We start from the raw sequence: 16,764 nt of genomic DNA on the forward strand, positions 1-16,764 counted from the left end.
TCATTGAATATCATTGAATCATTGAATACTGAGCTCCTCTATCAGCACACCTGCATCAAATGACCCCAGTGTGGGAAATACTACCAGAGAGAGAACAGCTCATTCACTCCCTCCACAGCAGAGACATTCATTAGATTACCACAGACTCATAGATCATCAAGGGACACACTTTGTATGACAACGACGATAACTCAAACTCTCAGCAAACTTTATTTTCTTCAACTCAGGTCACTGTGACACACACAGAGTGGCAGAAGGACAGTATAATCCCAATACATTTGCCAATTAAGTGATTCATCAAAGGGTATTGTATGGCTCTTTGATAGGGAGATAGCCTTTGTATGAAACCGCTGCTGCTGTAATTAATTGTCTTTGTCATTTAAAATGGAAAAGAGAAAAGACACAAAATCTTAAGTCTCTGTGCCACGATGAACTGTAGTTATTTTGAGATGTTTAGAGACAGGTTGTTTCCTGAGTGATCAAATGCTTCGAGTTCAAATATAGTGCTTGAATGTTTGTGTCAGAGAAACAGCTTTGGTTCTGGATGGCAACTTTGAGCACTTACCAAGCTGTGTGTGTGTGCATGCCTCCACGGCAATGTGTGCGTGTGTGTCCTAACTTTCTTACTCACAGATGGGTTACGACTTCAGTCAGCCATCTGCCAGGTGTGTGACGGCTCCTGTCATCTCTGTCTCTGTAAAGAGAGGACCTCAATGACCCCTCTCTCTATTGTCTTCTCTCTACTCCCTCTCACTGTAGTGATACTGAGGCTCTGTGTGTGTGTGTGTGTCTCTGTCTCTGTCTGTCTGTCTGTCTGTCTGTCTGTCTGTCTGTCTGTCTGTCTGTCTGTCTGTCTGTCTGTCTGTCTGTCTGTCTGTCTGTCTGTCTGTGTCTAACTAACTAACTAAACACGTTTTTGGGGGGACCAACTGAATACATGTTTTGTTTAATCCCTACAAGGTCAAATGCTATTTCTAGGGGGTTTAGAGTTCGGGTTATAATTAAGTTTAGGGTTAGGATCCAGGGTTAGGGCTAGGAGTAAGGGTTCATTTTAGGGTTAGGGTTTAAGGTTAGGTTACAAACCATAGGAACATGCTCTTTCCATGACAGACTGACCAGGTGAATCCAGGTGAAAGCTATGATCCCTTATTGATATCACTTGTTAAATCCACTTCAATCAGTGTAGATGAAGGTGACTGGTTAAAGAAGGATTTTTAATCCTTGAGACAATTGAGACATGGATTGTGTATATGCGCCATTCAGAGGGTTAAATTGAAAGACAACATATTTAAGTTTCTTTGAACGAGGTAGTGTTACTATTTTATTATTCTTGATGGTGCAGCTGTAGAACCTTTTGAGCATCCGAGGGCACATGCCAAATCTTTTCAGCTTCCGGAGGGGGAAGAGGCGCTGCTGTGCCCTCTTCACAACTATACGGGTGTGTGTGTGGACCATGTTAAGTCCTTAGTGATGTGGACGCCAAGGAACTTGAAGCTCATTTTGACATTAGCCAACCTTTTAACTGAAAAAGTGCTAACTTTAAAGGTGCAGGCCAGAAGGAGAAAATGAATTGACCAGATGTAGTATAATGTAATCTCCCCTGAATAGCCCACACATTTGTTGTTTTTTTCAGACCATTCTGTGTAACAACATAGTCCACATTTTTTCATGGTGATATAGGTAGGCCTTTATACTACGGATGAACTTTGGAGACAAATATGGGCCTATTCGTGGTTCAGTTAGACCATGAAGACAAATCGTTCAGAAAATATAATATACTAATTTCACCGCCTGGAAAATATGTATTTTATAAATCTTTTTAACATAATTTTGCTTACTGGGACTATTCTAGTTTTGCGGGAGTACAGGAGGAGGGTGGCAGAACGTCCAGGACCGTGTCTGGCTGAATCTGACAGGGTGCGATTTTGGTCACCGCTTGCTTTGAGACTGCAGTGAACAAAGCGGGTGGACGTGGACATGATGCGAGGAAACAGGAAATTAAGAAAGTCTCACACACACCCCTATCTAGTAGTGGTGGCATATCACAGGCTTTAAACGCACACATGAAGTAAAAGAAGGGTCATCTTTATCAACACAGAGGAACCAGACGATAGTGTCAGTTCCTCTGTGTTGATAAAGATGACCAAAATCGCACCCTGTCAGATTCAGCCAGACACGGTCCTGGACGTTCTGCCACCCTCCTCCTGTACTCCCGCAAAACTAGAATAGTTAAAAAGATTTATAAAATACATATTTTCCAGGCGGTGAAATTAGTATATTATATTTTCTGAACGATAGGTGAATGTTTATATGTCTTTATCCGGACATTGAAAATACGTATTTTCCGGATGTTGAAAATACATATTTTCTTGACTTTGAAATCAGGTTTCTTTTCGGTTAAGAATTAAAGTTGAAAATACGTCATTTATAGATGTCTATGTTTTGACCAAATCAAGGCTGTTTCAGACTGGACCAAATCTGAACCAAACATAGACGTCTATGATTGTTTCAGATTTGGTCCAACAGCACCAAGATGCGCTGGGAATGGACAAGCAAAATGTTTTACGCCCCTTCCTTTGACAAAGTGGGCACTGCTTATCTCAGGGCGGCATCAGCGCTCACCTATAAAGCCCATATGACTGCCACTGGTTGAGATACATTTTTTTGCTTTTTAGGGAAGAATTATGTGTTGTTGGAGGTGTGTCTTGGTCAACTAAGCTCGGAAAATGCCGCCTTTGCCAATCTGCCGCCATAAGCAGCCGCCTAATCCTGCCTAATGGGTGAGCCGGCCTGCATTCAGCTCCCACACTTCCTGTTTGTGGGGACCTGTTCTTCTGAGTGGTTCTCTCTCAGTCCTATGATTAATGGACCTAGCTGTGTTTGAATACTTACTATATATTACTTGCTCCTTCCTCGTTCTCAATCTTGGTTTCCGCCCACAGTGAGGCAATAACGTTTGTGTTTGTTAATTGAGCCGTATGTTTTGGCAAATGTAATTGCCATTGAGTTAACCACCAACAAAACTGCTCTCTCGTTTTCTGTCAAGCTGGTTGGTAGTAATGCTGATTAATAACCTTGGTTTCCTCTTTCCACAGGTACGACACGCCCCCCTCGAGACGGTGAGGTCCCTGGGGTTGATTACAACTTTATGTCCATAGAGGACTTCCTAAATCTTGAGCAGTGTGGAACACTACTGGAAATAGGAACGTATGAAGGTGAGGATGGTGATGTTGGTTATGTTGGTGGTGGTGGTGATGATGGTAGACTGTAGGAGTGGAGAATAGGATCTTTCACCAGTTCACCAGATTCTCCTCACCTAGATTAGTACAGTGCACCGCAGTGATAAGTCTTCTGTCCTGACAGAAACTACAATCCACCTGTGTGTTGTGTGTGTGTGTGGGTTGTGTGTGTGTAACAGCGTTAATCTGCTTGGCGCCTGTACCACTGTGTGTTTGACACCTTCTCTCTGCCCCGCAGACAATGTCAAATGCCTGTCCACAGGAGCCTATTGCCTTCCAAATACAAATATATACAAAGCAGACCTACGTACAGTGTGTCAGTGACATGACATGCAGTGGCATTGAGATAAGAGTTGCATTTTCATATCCAAAATTGTCACTTTCCCAGAGAATTGTGGATAGACTTTTTAAAGATACTTTCAGGATATACAGCTTCAGTTGTAGATAATGACATACAATTTGTGTTTTGTTATGAACATGTGTTGCTATCTCTTGGATTGCATTTTGGGAAATAAATCTTAGTAACAGATCTGGCACTGACCAATGTAAGCCAGTCATTTGAATGTATACTTTAACGAGGTAAAGATTCTCTTCCCTTCTGAGCCGGTCCATTGTATTATCTGTGTATGCTCCCTGCTCCCAGACAATACAGCTCTCCCCTCTCAGTCTATAACACCATTGGCTAGGGGGAAAAGCCTGCTTTTCCAGCAGCTGCTTATTCCCACCATTTCAGGATGCATTGTGCTCTGGCATTGTCTCTTTCTCCCCTGCGTAAGATTTAGAGATTTTATAGATCTCCTTCCTGCTATCTCTGTCCTCTGTCTCTCTTTCCCTTCCTTTTTTCTCTCTGTATCTTTTTCTTGCCCCCCTCTTTATCTCTCTTCCTCTCCCTCCCCTCCCTCTCTCTTCCTCCCTCCCTCTCTCTCAGGCATGCTAATGTCCCTCTTGTTGCCTAGGTAACTATTATGGGACCCCCAAGCCGCCGAGGCAGCCCGTGGTTGGGACAGTGATTTTCAGTGATGCTGTGCTCCTCAACGGCCCCCCAGGCTCCCAGCAGTCAACTCCCAAGCACACCAAGTCTTACAATGACATGCAAAACGCCCGAGTAGTGCCTGCTGACTACGAGGATGACGACCAGGCCACGGAAATGAACAACAGTTTTACAGGTGAGTCATTGTACATTGCAGTCAGACAGTTAGATACAGACGGACACTACCAAACCAGGCTGGTGTTCACTGTGGTGTGTGTGTGTTCGTGCATGTGTGTTTGTATGTGTGCTAGTATGTCTACACGTGTGAAAGAGCATGTGAGAGAGTGTGCCTGTGTTTGTGCTTTCTTCTGCTCTGTATTGCTGGGTGTCTGGAGGTTGCATCATGTCTTTGTGATGCTGATTTCTCTTTGTGAGAGTCTTAACACTGCCATCTGCCTGCGAGGAGGGGAGAAACACAGTACAAGCAGAATTCATAGGGCCTCGATCTCCTCTGTCACTCTTTCTCTCTCCCTCACATCTTTTTCTCTCTATTCTACTCATTCTTCTCTCTTCCACTCATTTGTGTCTTCGTCTAATGCACTAATCTATCTGTTAATAGAGTGTTAATATTTCCCACCTATTTAAGGTGATGAGTATATCACTTTGTGTTCTTTTTAAGGCCTAATTTCTGATGTCTAACTAAGTTTGAAATATTGCCTATCAGAACCTGTGTTAATGTGTTTGCCCAGAAAGAAAGCTAGCTGATGGGCACAGATGAGTGTTTTTCTCTCTGTCCGTCTCCCTCTCTTTGAAGTCTGTCCCATCCTGGAGAGTGTTTGAGACATTCAGTCAGTTCCTAGATGGAGGGGCTTTTTCCTAGTCGGGTGGGCGGACGGTATGAATCTATGGCCCTCTCTGTGTGTCCTGCCATCCTGGCAGCGTGGTGAATTAGCGTTTGATCACCCCTGAACGGCTCACAGGTGTGAGGGAGGAACGAGGGAGGCCTGGAGGGAAGGGGGGAACTAGGAGTTGGGGTTTAGAGAAATGGAAGCTGACCGCTTTTGCATTATAGTCATTAGGCCCCATTCCTTTTTGACCAACAGCCAGGGGGTTACCAGAAGGATGGTGATAGGGAGGGAGAGAAAGAAGATAAAGAGGGAAGGATGTTTTGTGGTCATGATCAGGTCATGCATTGATATAATGCATACAGTCGTCTTAGCATAAAGTGTCTTATCATTCCACCTGTAGATTCACACATTCCGATTGCTGCATGAAATCTAAACCTCCCCTCTCTGTTTTTTTCGTGTTGTGCTCCTTATATACCCAGGATCCTTAGTGCGTAGTCTCTTCCCCTCTCCCTTGTTGTGCACAGGTAACTCTAGCGACCAGGACGAGAGCCGCGGCGGTGTTCTTCAGCCATATCCCGCGCGCGAGAATGCTCCGTCCTATGGTCTGAACAACGTGGCCGCCCCCACCTCGGACAACGGGCAGCAGACACATGCCCAACCCCAGGCCTCTCCTGAAGACCCCCTGGGACCCCTGCCAGACAACTGGGAGATGGCCTACACAGAGAATGGAGAAGTCTACTTTATAGAGTATTTATAATATATCTGATACCACATACCCCACCCACCCTTAACCTATACAGAAAGTGTACTTTACAAAGTATATATTATATACCCTATACACGTCATCCTACAACCCACAATAGCTTGCATCATAGTGTACATATTCACCCAATACCCTATGAACAGTAACTACCCTTAGCTTGTACCAAGAACAGAGAGGTCTACTTCACAGACTAAATACCCAAACAGAACTCTATACTGTATACTCCCTATACTATGTATACTACTATACTATACAAGCCTCTCGTTCCTGTTTCCCAGTACTCTCCCTCCTCCTCTCCCCCAGACAGGCCTGCCATTGCTCAGTTCTCTCTAGGCCGTTAATCCTCCATAGACTGATCTCCTTAGAGATCACAGGCAGGTCAGATCACCTGACCACTTCCAGCCCTCTGTCCTCAGACCAACACACAGAGCTGGGGCTGCCTGCCTGACTAGCTGGGAGAGGATGAGGAAATGGCTGGGTACATTCATCACCTGCATGTTGGTCTGCTTTTATTATTGGACTGGCAAAGTCAAGAGAATTGAAAGGAGAGCTTGTGTGGTGATGTTGAGGCACTGACAGGTCTCCTTCCAACCCTCTTCTTTGTGTTTCTCAATGGGGGAGAAGTCTGTTTTATTGTAGAATTGATCTCTCTTTGATTTCACTTGCTTGTTTTAGCGACAAGCCTATAGATATTAACCCCTCACATCCATGTGCTGATGAGATCATTGGGCTTTTGTTGCTTTTTGTGCTTATCACCTTGACTTCAGAGCCAGTCTTTAACAGCTCTGTGTATGTGTTGTTTCCTCAGCCACAACACAAAGACCACATCGTGGATCGACCCCCGGTGTCTTGAGAAAACTCTGAAACCTCTGGAAGAGTGTGAGGATGATGGTAAGCCAGGCCCTGTGCGTGCGTGCGTGTGTGTGTGTGTGTGTGTGTGTGTGTGTGTGTGTGTGTGTGTGTGTGTGTGTGTGCGTGTGCGTGCGTGTGCGTGCGTGCGTGCGTGCGTGCGTGCGTGCGTGTGTGAGCTGTGTTTCACTCATTTCTGTGCTGTATTGTTTACCGCCTAATCTTGCACCTTGTTGATGCAATCAGTAGATGGTGCTACTGAACTCTTAGTGACAGATATAAATGTGATTAAGTGTTTTTCTATAGATAGAAATAGTAATGGTGTCTTTTTGTAGGCACTACAATTCCGTCGTGGCTCTTTGGACAAAGCTTATGGGTCCATAACATTTAAACGTGGACGTATGGAGAAAATGCCCTCTCTTTTTCCTTTTTGTTGGCACTACTGTTGACTCCCCCAAATGGGGATGTGTGCTCTCTGATTGGCTCAAAGTCAAGTTGTTGGCCACTGACAAGCATTACGATTCTATAAGTAGAAAGAGCAGGTTCGTTGCTGCCGGGTCGGCACGCAGCAGGTACCACTTTTGTTCTAGCAAGTATTGACATAATTAAATAATATAATAATATATGCCATTTAGCTGACGCTTTTATCCAAAGCGACTTACAGTCATTTGTGCATACATTCTACGTATGGGTGGTCCCGGGAATCGAACCCACTACCCTGGCGTTACAAGCGCCATGCTCTACCAACTGAGCCACAGAAGGACCACAAATCACAATGGATTCGTTTCCATAATCAGCTGCCTGTGTTAGCTGCAAAGTTAGTGCACTGTCCTTAGTTAGCTAGCTATGTTGCGCTGGTGAATATGCTAACGTAATCTAGCTAGCTAAACATATGGCTATGGGCTGGAACTGGCATTATGGGATTAAGGAGAGTGAATTAAATTGTTTCTATGTCATCTTGCTAGTTAGTTATCTAGCTGTGGCCATCTGGCTAGTGTCAACAAGGGCTTTCTACAAAAAAAATTACATTAGCACAGCTAGCTAGCTAGCTAACATTGGAATCTAGACCATAAACTAAGCAACACACACAGACGAACAACGCTACTGCCACCTCCTGGTTTGGAGTATTTTAACAAGGCTGAGTGGTTGACAACTTAAAGGTATTTGCTGTGTGAACACAAAATAGACTGACTGCCGCCACTCTGTTCAGAGATGCTAAGTACTGTTGGCAGGCAAAAGTTTGACAATCCTACCGGTGTGTCTGGCTGAACAAACCAGAGGTAACTAATTTGTGTTTTCTTAGGTCCCAACCCCTTTCCGAGGGGTAGTGAGATTTGGGTTGGACCTGTACAATTGGCCAATACATTTGATTTGAATCTCTAAAGTGGAGGGCAGTTTTCACTGGTCCTGTCATTACTTTGAGATTGGCTTTCCATCTAAGGAATTGTCTAATAGCTTGTTTAAAGATTTGTTTGTTACTCCACTGTTGAATTGTAGTTAAACAAATATCTATGTAAGAATGTGACATACATTTTGTTTAAGAACAAACAAGTGATGATAAGATGTCGGCGTGTGAATCTTGAGAACACAGGAACTGGTATTCAAATTCAGAAAAACCAATATCAGAAATTGCACCACCATGTGGCTATTTTGCTATCATCTATCATATCTTAGTTTCAACATGTCACTGATTTGATGGATTATGGCACATCTATTTTTTTGTAAATACTCATTTGTGGCTTAAAGATATCTATTTCTCTACCTACTTGTCTTTCTCTGTAATATTACTTTACTCCGTCTCTTTATTTCCTTTTCTTCCTCATTCCATCCCTTTCTTCCTCATTCCATCCCTTCCTCATTCCATCCCTTTCTTCCTCATTCCATCCCTTTCTTCCTCATTCCATCCATTTCTTTGTCATTCCATGCCTTTCTTCCTCATTCCATCCCTTTCTTTGTCATTCCATCCCTTTCTTCCTCATTCCTCCCCTTTCTTTGTCATTCCATCCCTTTCTTCCTCATTCCATCCCTTTCTTCCTCATTCCATCCCTTTCTTCCTCATTCCATCCCTTTCTTTCTCATTCCATCCCTTTCTTCCTCATTCCATCCCTTTCTTTGTCATTCCATCCCTTTTTTTGGTCATTCCATCCCTTTCTTCCTCATTCCATCCCTTTCTTTGTCATTCCATCCCTTTCTTCGTCATTCCATCTCATCACCTTGGAGAAGAAGGGGTACATACCGAGGAACCAGACAATGAACTAGGTATGCACCTTTATTTGCTCTCTCTCTCTCTCTCTCTCTCTCTCTCTCTCTCTCTCTCTCTCTCTCTCTCTCTCTCTCTCATTGTTTATGTCATTGCGTTTGCTATTGGCTGTCAAAATATGTCCTTTTGTATACTAGAATCATTTAAGATTTTCACAATCATCTTAGATTTTAGCTCAAATGTGATGTACTGCTTGCTTTGAACTACTGAGTGAGTGGCAGGAGTGATTTCCGTTAACGCAACAGAACACATTAGGAATGTGTTTGGTTGGACAACTCAGGTTCATCTATGTACTTTGAGCAGCTCCACAGACTGGAAAATAGCACTGCTGATTCACAGGCCACTTTGTAGACTATTTGGCAGAAACAGACATGCTCTTGAAAGGGAATGAAATCTCTGACTCTGTCAGGGCTCTGAGACGGGCCTATGGGCTCCTATTATTTCTGGTACATCAAAAGCAGGCAGTCTGATTATCGATTGTGAAATCCAGCCCGCCCCAAATGTGTTTATGGGAGTTGGCAGCAGCCCACGCTAACACGCGGCGCTAATGTCTTTGTACGAAAGCAAATACAGTGTTGAGGAAAATGAGATGCTATCGCTTTAATAGGAGTGTGTTAGTTTAAAGAGACTTACAGCAATTTGTTTTACTTTTACTGTTGAAAAGCGATATCCCAAGTATCAATACAGTAAAGTACACACACTAAAAGGTAAAACAATATGTTTTGTAGACTGTAAACTTCAAGGAGTAGGGCATTCAAGGAGTTGGTCTGATGGGGATTTGTGATGTCATTGGCCTCACTATTGCTCTAGGAACAATAGAGGATCAATAGGGAACAAAAGAGGAACGCCCCCTTCTTGTGCCATGTCATGAGGATACCTGGGCTGGCTGGACAACCTATTGAGATGTGCCTTTTGTGAAGTAAATCAGATGATAACTGAGCTAAAAAGGAGACTGGAGTAGGCCCTCTCTGTCAAACCTGCGTGAGGCATGCAGTTGTGTACATCTATCAACTGTTTGTAGCAGTTGACTCCATGTATAGAAAACAACCTGGTTCTGTCCTAAAGACGACATAAAAACGACACATCTGGAGCCATTGTGAGTGGGCTAGACCAGAACGTATGAATAGTCCATTGAGGAGGAGGCAGCAGTCAATCTCTGCAGTCTGTAATTTAGTTCAGAGACTCCCCTGACAGCTGGCTGTGTATATAGCCTGTATGTGCCTTGCTCAACGAGGTAGAGCGAGTCGTTTCACTCCATTATTACATGCCTGCACCGTGGCCCCCTGATGAAGCAGAGAAAAATGAAAAAGTATGAATAATAAAGCAAAAGTCAGGTCAGGTAAACATACAGTATATTCACCTGAGAGACCTCGAATAAGAAAAACAGGACAGCGTCACCCTTGAAGAACTTCCTGAACGAGAACACTACCCCTTATAAATACTCATCTGACCACTGGGCTCATTTGAGAATCATCACACCACACTACTCTATTCTGACCACTCTTACAACACCAGCATCTGTAGTGAATGTATCATTACAGTGATGTAACATGGCTGTTCCTACTCTGTTTCAGAGCTGCCTGCAGGATGGGAGAAGATAGATGACCCAGTGTATGGGGTGTACTACGTAGAGTAAGTTGAACACCTCACTGACACCTAACGGTTCATAGCTAGCTCTTTTCACATTCCTCTCATTTATCCCACAATAATGAATAAGACTGAATCAATTGGATTGATTGTTATGCGCCAGCATATTCATATAGTTTACTGTAAACTGCGTCATTTCAGCTGGACTAGCGTTTTCCTCTCTCCGATTTGACCACACATTCTGACTTTCAATGGCTAGCTGTCAGACCTGTTATAAAGTCAATGTTTTCTATGTAGATTTAACTGAAACTGAACTCCATTTTGTGTGGCCAGTGTGTTTTATGCGGTTATCACTGAGGTGGAGGGATTTAAGAGGCTGTGAGCCAGAGGATGTCAAACACTGTGTACGGCCATTTATCATGGTGACAATGAATCTCTTTCTTTCTCTCTTTCTCTCTCTGTCTCGCTCTCTCTCTTCTCCCCCCTCTCTCCAGTCACATCAACAGGAAGACCCAGTATGAGAACCCCATAGTGGAGGCTAGGCGCAGGATGCAGCTGGAGCAGCAGCAGCCGCAGCCTCCTGAAGGTGAGCGGTACATTCGAGGTTCGTTTCCTGCCCTGGCAAGGCACCATTTCTTTCTTTCTTCATGTCTCTCTGTCTCGTCTTGTCTGTGTCTCGTCACGTCTTGTCTCATGTCTTGTCCTGCAGGGTTGGGGTCTATTCCATTTGAATTCAATCATTCCAGGAAGTTAATTGAAATCCCAGTTCATATTGAAAAGTTGCCATTAAAAATGGGTGTCACATTTCAGTTCCTCAGAATTGGAATTTCAATTAATTATCCTGGATTTGACGTGGAACTGACCCCATCCCTGTTGTCCTGTCCAGTCTGTGTTTGGGTACTTATTAGTTTGTTTAAAGATCATTAAAGCATCATTATCATCCTTTCAAGGAATGTACTGTAGCATTTGCTTATTTGTCATCAGAGGCTTGGAGCTGTTCGATGCTGCCATCTACTGTATGTGCCAACTGCTGCTGATATCATGCTTATCTCTAACCCTAACTGTTGCTGATATCATGCTTAACCCTAACTCTAACTGCTACTGATATCATGCTTATCCCTAACTGCTGCTGATATCATGCTTATCTCTAACATAACTGCTGCTGATATCATGCTTATCCCTAACCTAACTGCTGCTGATATCATGCTTAACCCTAACACTAACTGCTGCTGATATCATGCTTATCCCTAACCTAACTGCTGCTGATATCATGCTTATCCCTAACCCAACTGTTGCTGATATCATGCTTAACCCTAACTCTAACTGATGCTGATATCATGCTTATCTCTAACCCTAACTGCTGCTGATATCATGCTTATCCCTGACCTAACTGCTGCTGATATCATGCTTATCCCTAACCTAACTGCTGCTGATATCATGCCTATTCCTAACCTAACTGCAGCTGATATCATGCTTAACCTTAACTGCTGCTGATATCATTCTTAACCCTAAATGCTACTGATATCATGCTTAACCCTAACTGCTACTGATATCATGCTTTTTCCTAACTCCTGCTGATATCATGCTTATCTCTAACCTAACTGCTGCTGATATCATGCTTATCCCTAACCTAACTGCTGCTGATATCATGCTTATCCCTAACCTAACTGCTGCTGATATCATGCTTATCCCTAACCTAACTGCTGCTGATATCATGCTTATCCCTAACCTAACTGCTGCTGATATCATGCTTATCTCTAACCTAACTGCTGCTGATATCATGCTTATCCCTAACCTAACTGCTGCTGATATCATGCTTATCCCTAACCTAACTGCTGCTGATATCATGCTTATCCCTAACCTAAATGCTGCTGATATCATGCTTATCCCTAACCTAACTGCTGCTGATATCATGCTTATCCCTAACCTAACTGCTGCTGATATCATGCTTATCCTTAACCTAACTGCTGCTGGATATCATGCTTATCTCTAACTTAACTGCTGCTGATATCATGCTTATCCCTAACCTAACTGCTGCTGATATCATGCTTATCCCTAACCTAAATGCTGCTGATATCATGCTTATCCCTAACCTAACTGCTGCTGATATCATGCTTATCCCTAACCTAACTGCTGCTGATATCATGCTTATCCTTAACCTAACTGCTGCTGGATATCATGCTTATCTCTAACTTAACTGCTGCTGATATCATGCTTATCCCTAACCTAACTGCTGCTGATATCATGCTTATCCCTAACCTAACTGCTGCTGATATCATGCTTATCCCTAACCTAACTGCTGCTGATATCATGCTTATCCCTAACCTAACTGCTGCTGATATCATGCTTATCCCTAACCTAACTGCTGCTGGATATCATGCTTATCTCTAACCTAACTGCTGCTGATATCATGCTTATCTCTAACCTAACTGCTGCTGATATCATGCTTAACACAAACTCTAACTGCTGCTGATATCATGCTTAACCCTAAATGCTACTGATATCATGCTTAACCCTAACTGCTGCTGATATCATGCGTAACCCTAACAAATGCTGATATCCTGCTCAACCCTAACCCTAACTGCTGCTGATATCATGCATAACCCTAACTGCTACTGATATCATGCTTTTAACCCTAACTGCTGCTGATATCATGCTTAACCCTAACTGCGGCTGATATCATGCTTAACCCTAACTGCTGCTGATATCATGCTTAACCCTAACTGCTGCTTATATCACGCTTAACCCTAACAAATGCTGATATCATGCTTATCCCTAACAAATGCTGATATATCCTGCTCAACCCTAACCCTAACTTCTGATGATATCATGCTTAACGCGAGCCCTAAGTGTTGCTGATATCATGCTTATTCCTAACCCAAAAAGCTAGTTATATCATGCTTAACCCTAACTGCTGCTTATATCATGCTTATTCCTAACCCAAACAGCTAGTTATATCATGCTTAACCCTAACCCTAATTGCTGCTGATATCATTCTTGCTAAGTGTTGGGACCACTGAGACACAATGTTATGATGAAACGGCATGTAATGTTAAAACATCTTACAAATACATGTCTCTCTCATTGTATAATTTACTAGGTTAGAATAAACGTCTACTTGCCAGTTATTGTGAATAATTTGTTAGTCTGTCAATGATTTTGGGTGTATATTGTATACGTACTAACTGTGTAGAGCAAGTTTGAGTGAACAAATGCATGAATGAGATGCTTATGTGTGTGTGTACCTATGTTTGTATTTTATGTATCGTGGGTGTGCGTCTGCGTGTGTGCGTGTGTACGTGTGTGTGTGTGTGTGTGATTTCACAGTCCCTCTGTGTGTCTCTCTCTGTACAGAGTGGATAGAGGAGCACTCCTCAGCTGGTGCTCCCCTGGCCAACTATGCCAATAACCACCTAGAGACGTACCGCGACCCGCAGGTCCCGCCCCCACTGCCCCCTGCTCTGGGAGGGGCCAAACGTGAGTGGGGTTACACCTAAAGGATTCTACCTGGAACCAAAAAGGGTTCTTCAAAGAGTTATCTTATGGGGACAGCCGAAGAGCCCTTTTAGGTTCTAGATATCACTTTTTTTCAAAGAGTGTAAATCAAATCAAATGTATTTATATAGCCCTTCGTACATCAGCTGATATCTCAAAGTGCTGTACAGAAACCCAGCCTAAAACCCCAAACAGCAAGCAATGCAGGTGTAGAAGCACGGTGGCTAGGAAAAACTCCCTAGAAAGGCCAAAACCTAGGAAGAAACCTAGAGAGGAACCAGGCTACGTGGGGTGGCCAGTCCTCTTCTGGCTGTGCCGGGTGGAGATTATAACAGAACATGGCCAAGATGTTCAAATGTTCATAAATGACCAGCATGGTCGAATAATAACAAGGCAGAACAGTTGAAACTGGAGCAGCAGCTCAGTCAAGTGGACCAGGGACAGCAAGGAGTCATCATGTCAGGTAGTCCTGGGGCACGGTCCCAGGGCTCAGGTCCTCCGAGAGAGAGAAAGAAAGAGAGAATTAGAGAGAGCATATGTGGGGTGGCCCGTCCTCTTCTGGCTGTGCCGGGTGGAGATTATAACAGAACATGGCCAAGATGTTCAAATGTTCATAAATGACCAGCATGGTCGAATAATAGTAAGGCAGAACAGTTGAAACTGGAGCAGCAGCATGGCCAGGTGGACTGGGGACAGCAAGGAGTCATCATGTCAGGTAGTCCTGGGGCATGGTCCTAGGGCTCAGGTCAGTTGAAACTGGAGCAGCAGCATGGCCAGGTGGACTGGGGACAGCAAGGAGTCATCATGTCAGGTAGTCCTGGGGCATGGTCCTAGGGCTCAGGTCCTCCTAGAGAGAGAAAGAAAGAAGGAGAGAATTAGAGAACGCACACTTAGATTCACACAGGACACCGAATAGGACAGGAGAAGTACTCCAGATATAACAAACTGACCCTAGCCCCCCGACACAAACTACTGCAGCATAAATACTGGAGGCTGAGACAGGAGGGGACAGGAGACACTGTAGCAATGAGTAAGTGGAGCAGACACGGTGCACTCGCGCTGTAAGAGGACATTGGCTGCTCTGATAGACAGACTTGATCATCTCTCCATCAGTAGATGATGAGACACATTTCATAGAAGTACCGAAAGTAACAGTTCTAGTATCGAAAAAGTAACACAGTTTCAGTATACCGTGTGTAGTGGAAATTTCCTGTATTTACCAAATCATGAGAGCAAACCACACACAAGTCAGAGTTATCATAAAGTCCATCTTTAATTATATGAGCTCCATCACAACCCTGTGACTCTCCGATCAATTCAGTGTCTATAAATGAATTCTCTGAGAGTCCTTACACATTGCAACTGAGATCCTTTATAGCAAAGACACACATAGCCAGACAGCATTGGCTATAAATTATCATTCAGCTTTGTCTCCTAAACTATGTTCTTATCTCGCTCTCAGGACCATAAAACAAAACCTCATCAACAGGCATATATCAAATACACCCCTCCTGGACAAGATCACAGAGACACAGTGACTGGCACACAGACATTGTGGAGCCAAGAGAAATTGGTTCCCCCTCAATCATCCCTTAAAATGGTTTAAAAGATATGTTTACATATGAAAACAAGCTTGACTTCTCCCCTCTCTGCGGCCCAAGTAACTGAAACCTGACAGAGAACAGATAACTGCAACCGGCCAACAGTATTATCCAAAAATAGACATTCTAATGACATATCTCACATAAGCATGCAATAAAATAAATAAAACATATTATTTATAAATGTTACCTAAATAATTCTGATTCCGCCACGACACGTGCAACACACACAATACCAGGATCTTGTCTACTACGGACATCTGACTAGCAATCATACAGTATATACCCTTAATGTACAGTTCCAGTGCCCACACAGGCATGACCAGGCACAGACCAGGCGACCCTCATGATCAAAGGTTACCATATAATGTCATTAACCTGTCTATCAGCCCACACGTTCTTTAACCATAATGAAAGCTCTATGTAATTTCAACTAGCTATTACTCATTCGTGGATCACTAGGAAATGTATATTAGCATTCTCTCCTGGCAACCATTTGACTGTTTTCACTGATTAATGAAATGGTGATCATTTTAATAAATACAGTATATGGATGCTAAGGTTGGTGGATAGACAGACAGACATACAGTGCCTTCAGAAAGTGTTCAAACCCCTTGAGGCTGTAACACAACAAAATGTGGAATAAGTCAAGGGGTATAAATATTTTCTGAAGGCATAGGAAGACAAATAATGTGAAGTAATACATGACTAACTAACCCATACAGGCAGACAGTCAGACAGAGATATGTAGATGTTCCAGATAATGTTCCTTTCCCTGTGTTCTATAGGAGGGAAGCCATTCTTCACACGGAACCCAGCAGAGCTGAAGGGAACTTTCATCAACACCAAACTGAAGAAGAGCCGCCGCGGATTCGGCTTCACCGTAGTTGGGGGCGATGAGCCGGATGAGTTCCTGCAGATCAAGAGTTTAGTCCTGGATGGTCCTGCTGCTGTGGATGGGAAGATGGAGACAGGTGCAGTACACCGCTTCAGCCCACCGTGGGCACTGTTTTCACCATTTATATAGGAAGCATTTGCCCCATTCCTATGGTGGTTGAAGTGATTGTGTAAGCTAAGAGTTAAACATATAGGGGCCGTACAGTATGTCACGTTACTTGCACCCTACATAGTACATTAATTGTATTACTTACT

The 16,764-nt window shown here is 43.5% G+C and overlaps 1 protein-coding gene across 6 annotated transcripts in view; it reads left to right on the forward strand.

Annotated features, from left to right (window-relative positions):
- LOC118361435 (membrane-associated guanylate kinase, WW and PDZ domain-containing protein 1-like) overlaps positions 1–16,764 on the forward strand; it is a 125,687-nt gene that overhangs the window by 35,807 nt on the left and 73,116 nt on the right. For 3 of the 6 annotated variants that reach the window (XM_052517158.1, XM_052517159.1, XM_052517163.1), the window contains exons 1-10: positions 2,636–2,780; positions 3,096–3,215; positions 4,196–4,405; positions 5,537–5,804; positions 6,629–6,711; positions 8,893–8,928; positions 10,504–10,561; positions 11,011–11,120; positions 13,871–13,993; positions 16,401–16,586. In XM_052517158.1, coding sequence (XP_052373118.1) covers positions 2,777–2,780; positions 3,096–3,215; positions 4,196–4,405; positions 5,537–5,804; positions 6,629–6,711; positions 8,893–8,928; positions 10,504–10,561; positions 11,011–11,120; positions 13,871–13,993; positions 16,401–16,586 — 1,198 coding nt within the window. In that variant the 5' untranslated portion in view covers positions 2,636–2,776. Of the gene's footprint in view, positions 1–2,635; positions 2,781–3,095; positions 3,216–4,195; positions 4,406–5,536; positions 5,805–6,628; positions 6,712–8,892; positions 8,929–10,503; positions 10,562–11,010; positions 11,121–13,870; positions 13,994–16,400; positions 16,587–16,764 lie in introns of those variants that run through there. The other 3 variants (XM_035741372.2, XM_052517161.1, XM_052517162.1) reach the window with 3 other exon arrangements.

The sequence above is a fragment of the Oncorhynchus keta genome, unplaced genomic scaffold (genome assembly GCF_023373465.1).
Source record: "Oncorhynchus keta strain PuntledgeMale-10-30-2019 unplaced genomic scaffold, Oket_V2 Un_scaffold_584_pilon_pilon, whole genome shotgun sequence".
Classification (NCBI taxonomy): Eukaryota; Metazoa; Chordata; class Actinopteri; order Salmoniformes; family Salmonidae; genus Oncorhynchus; species Oncorhynchus keta.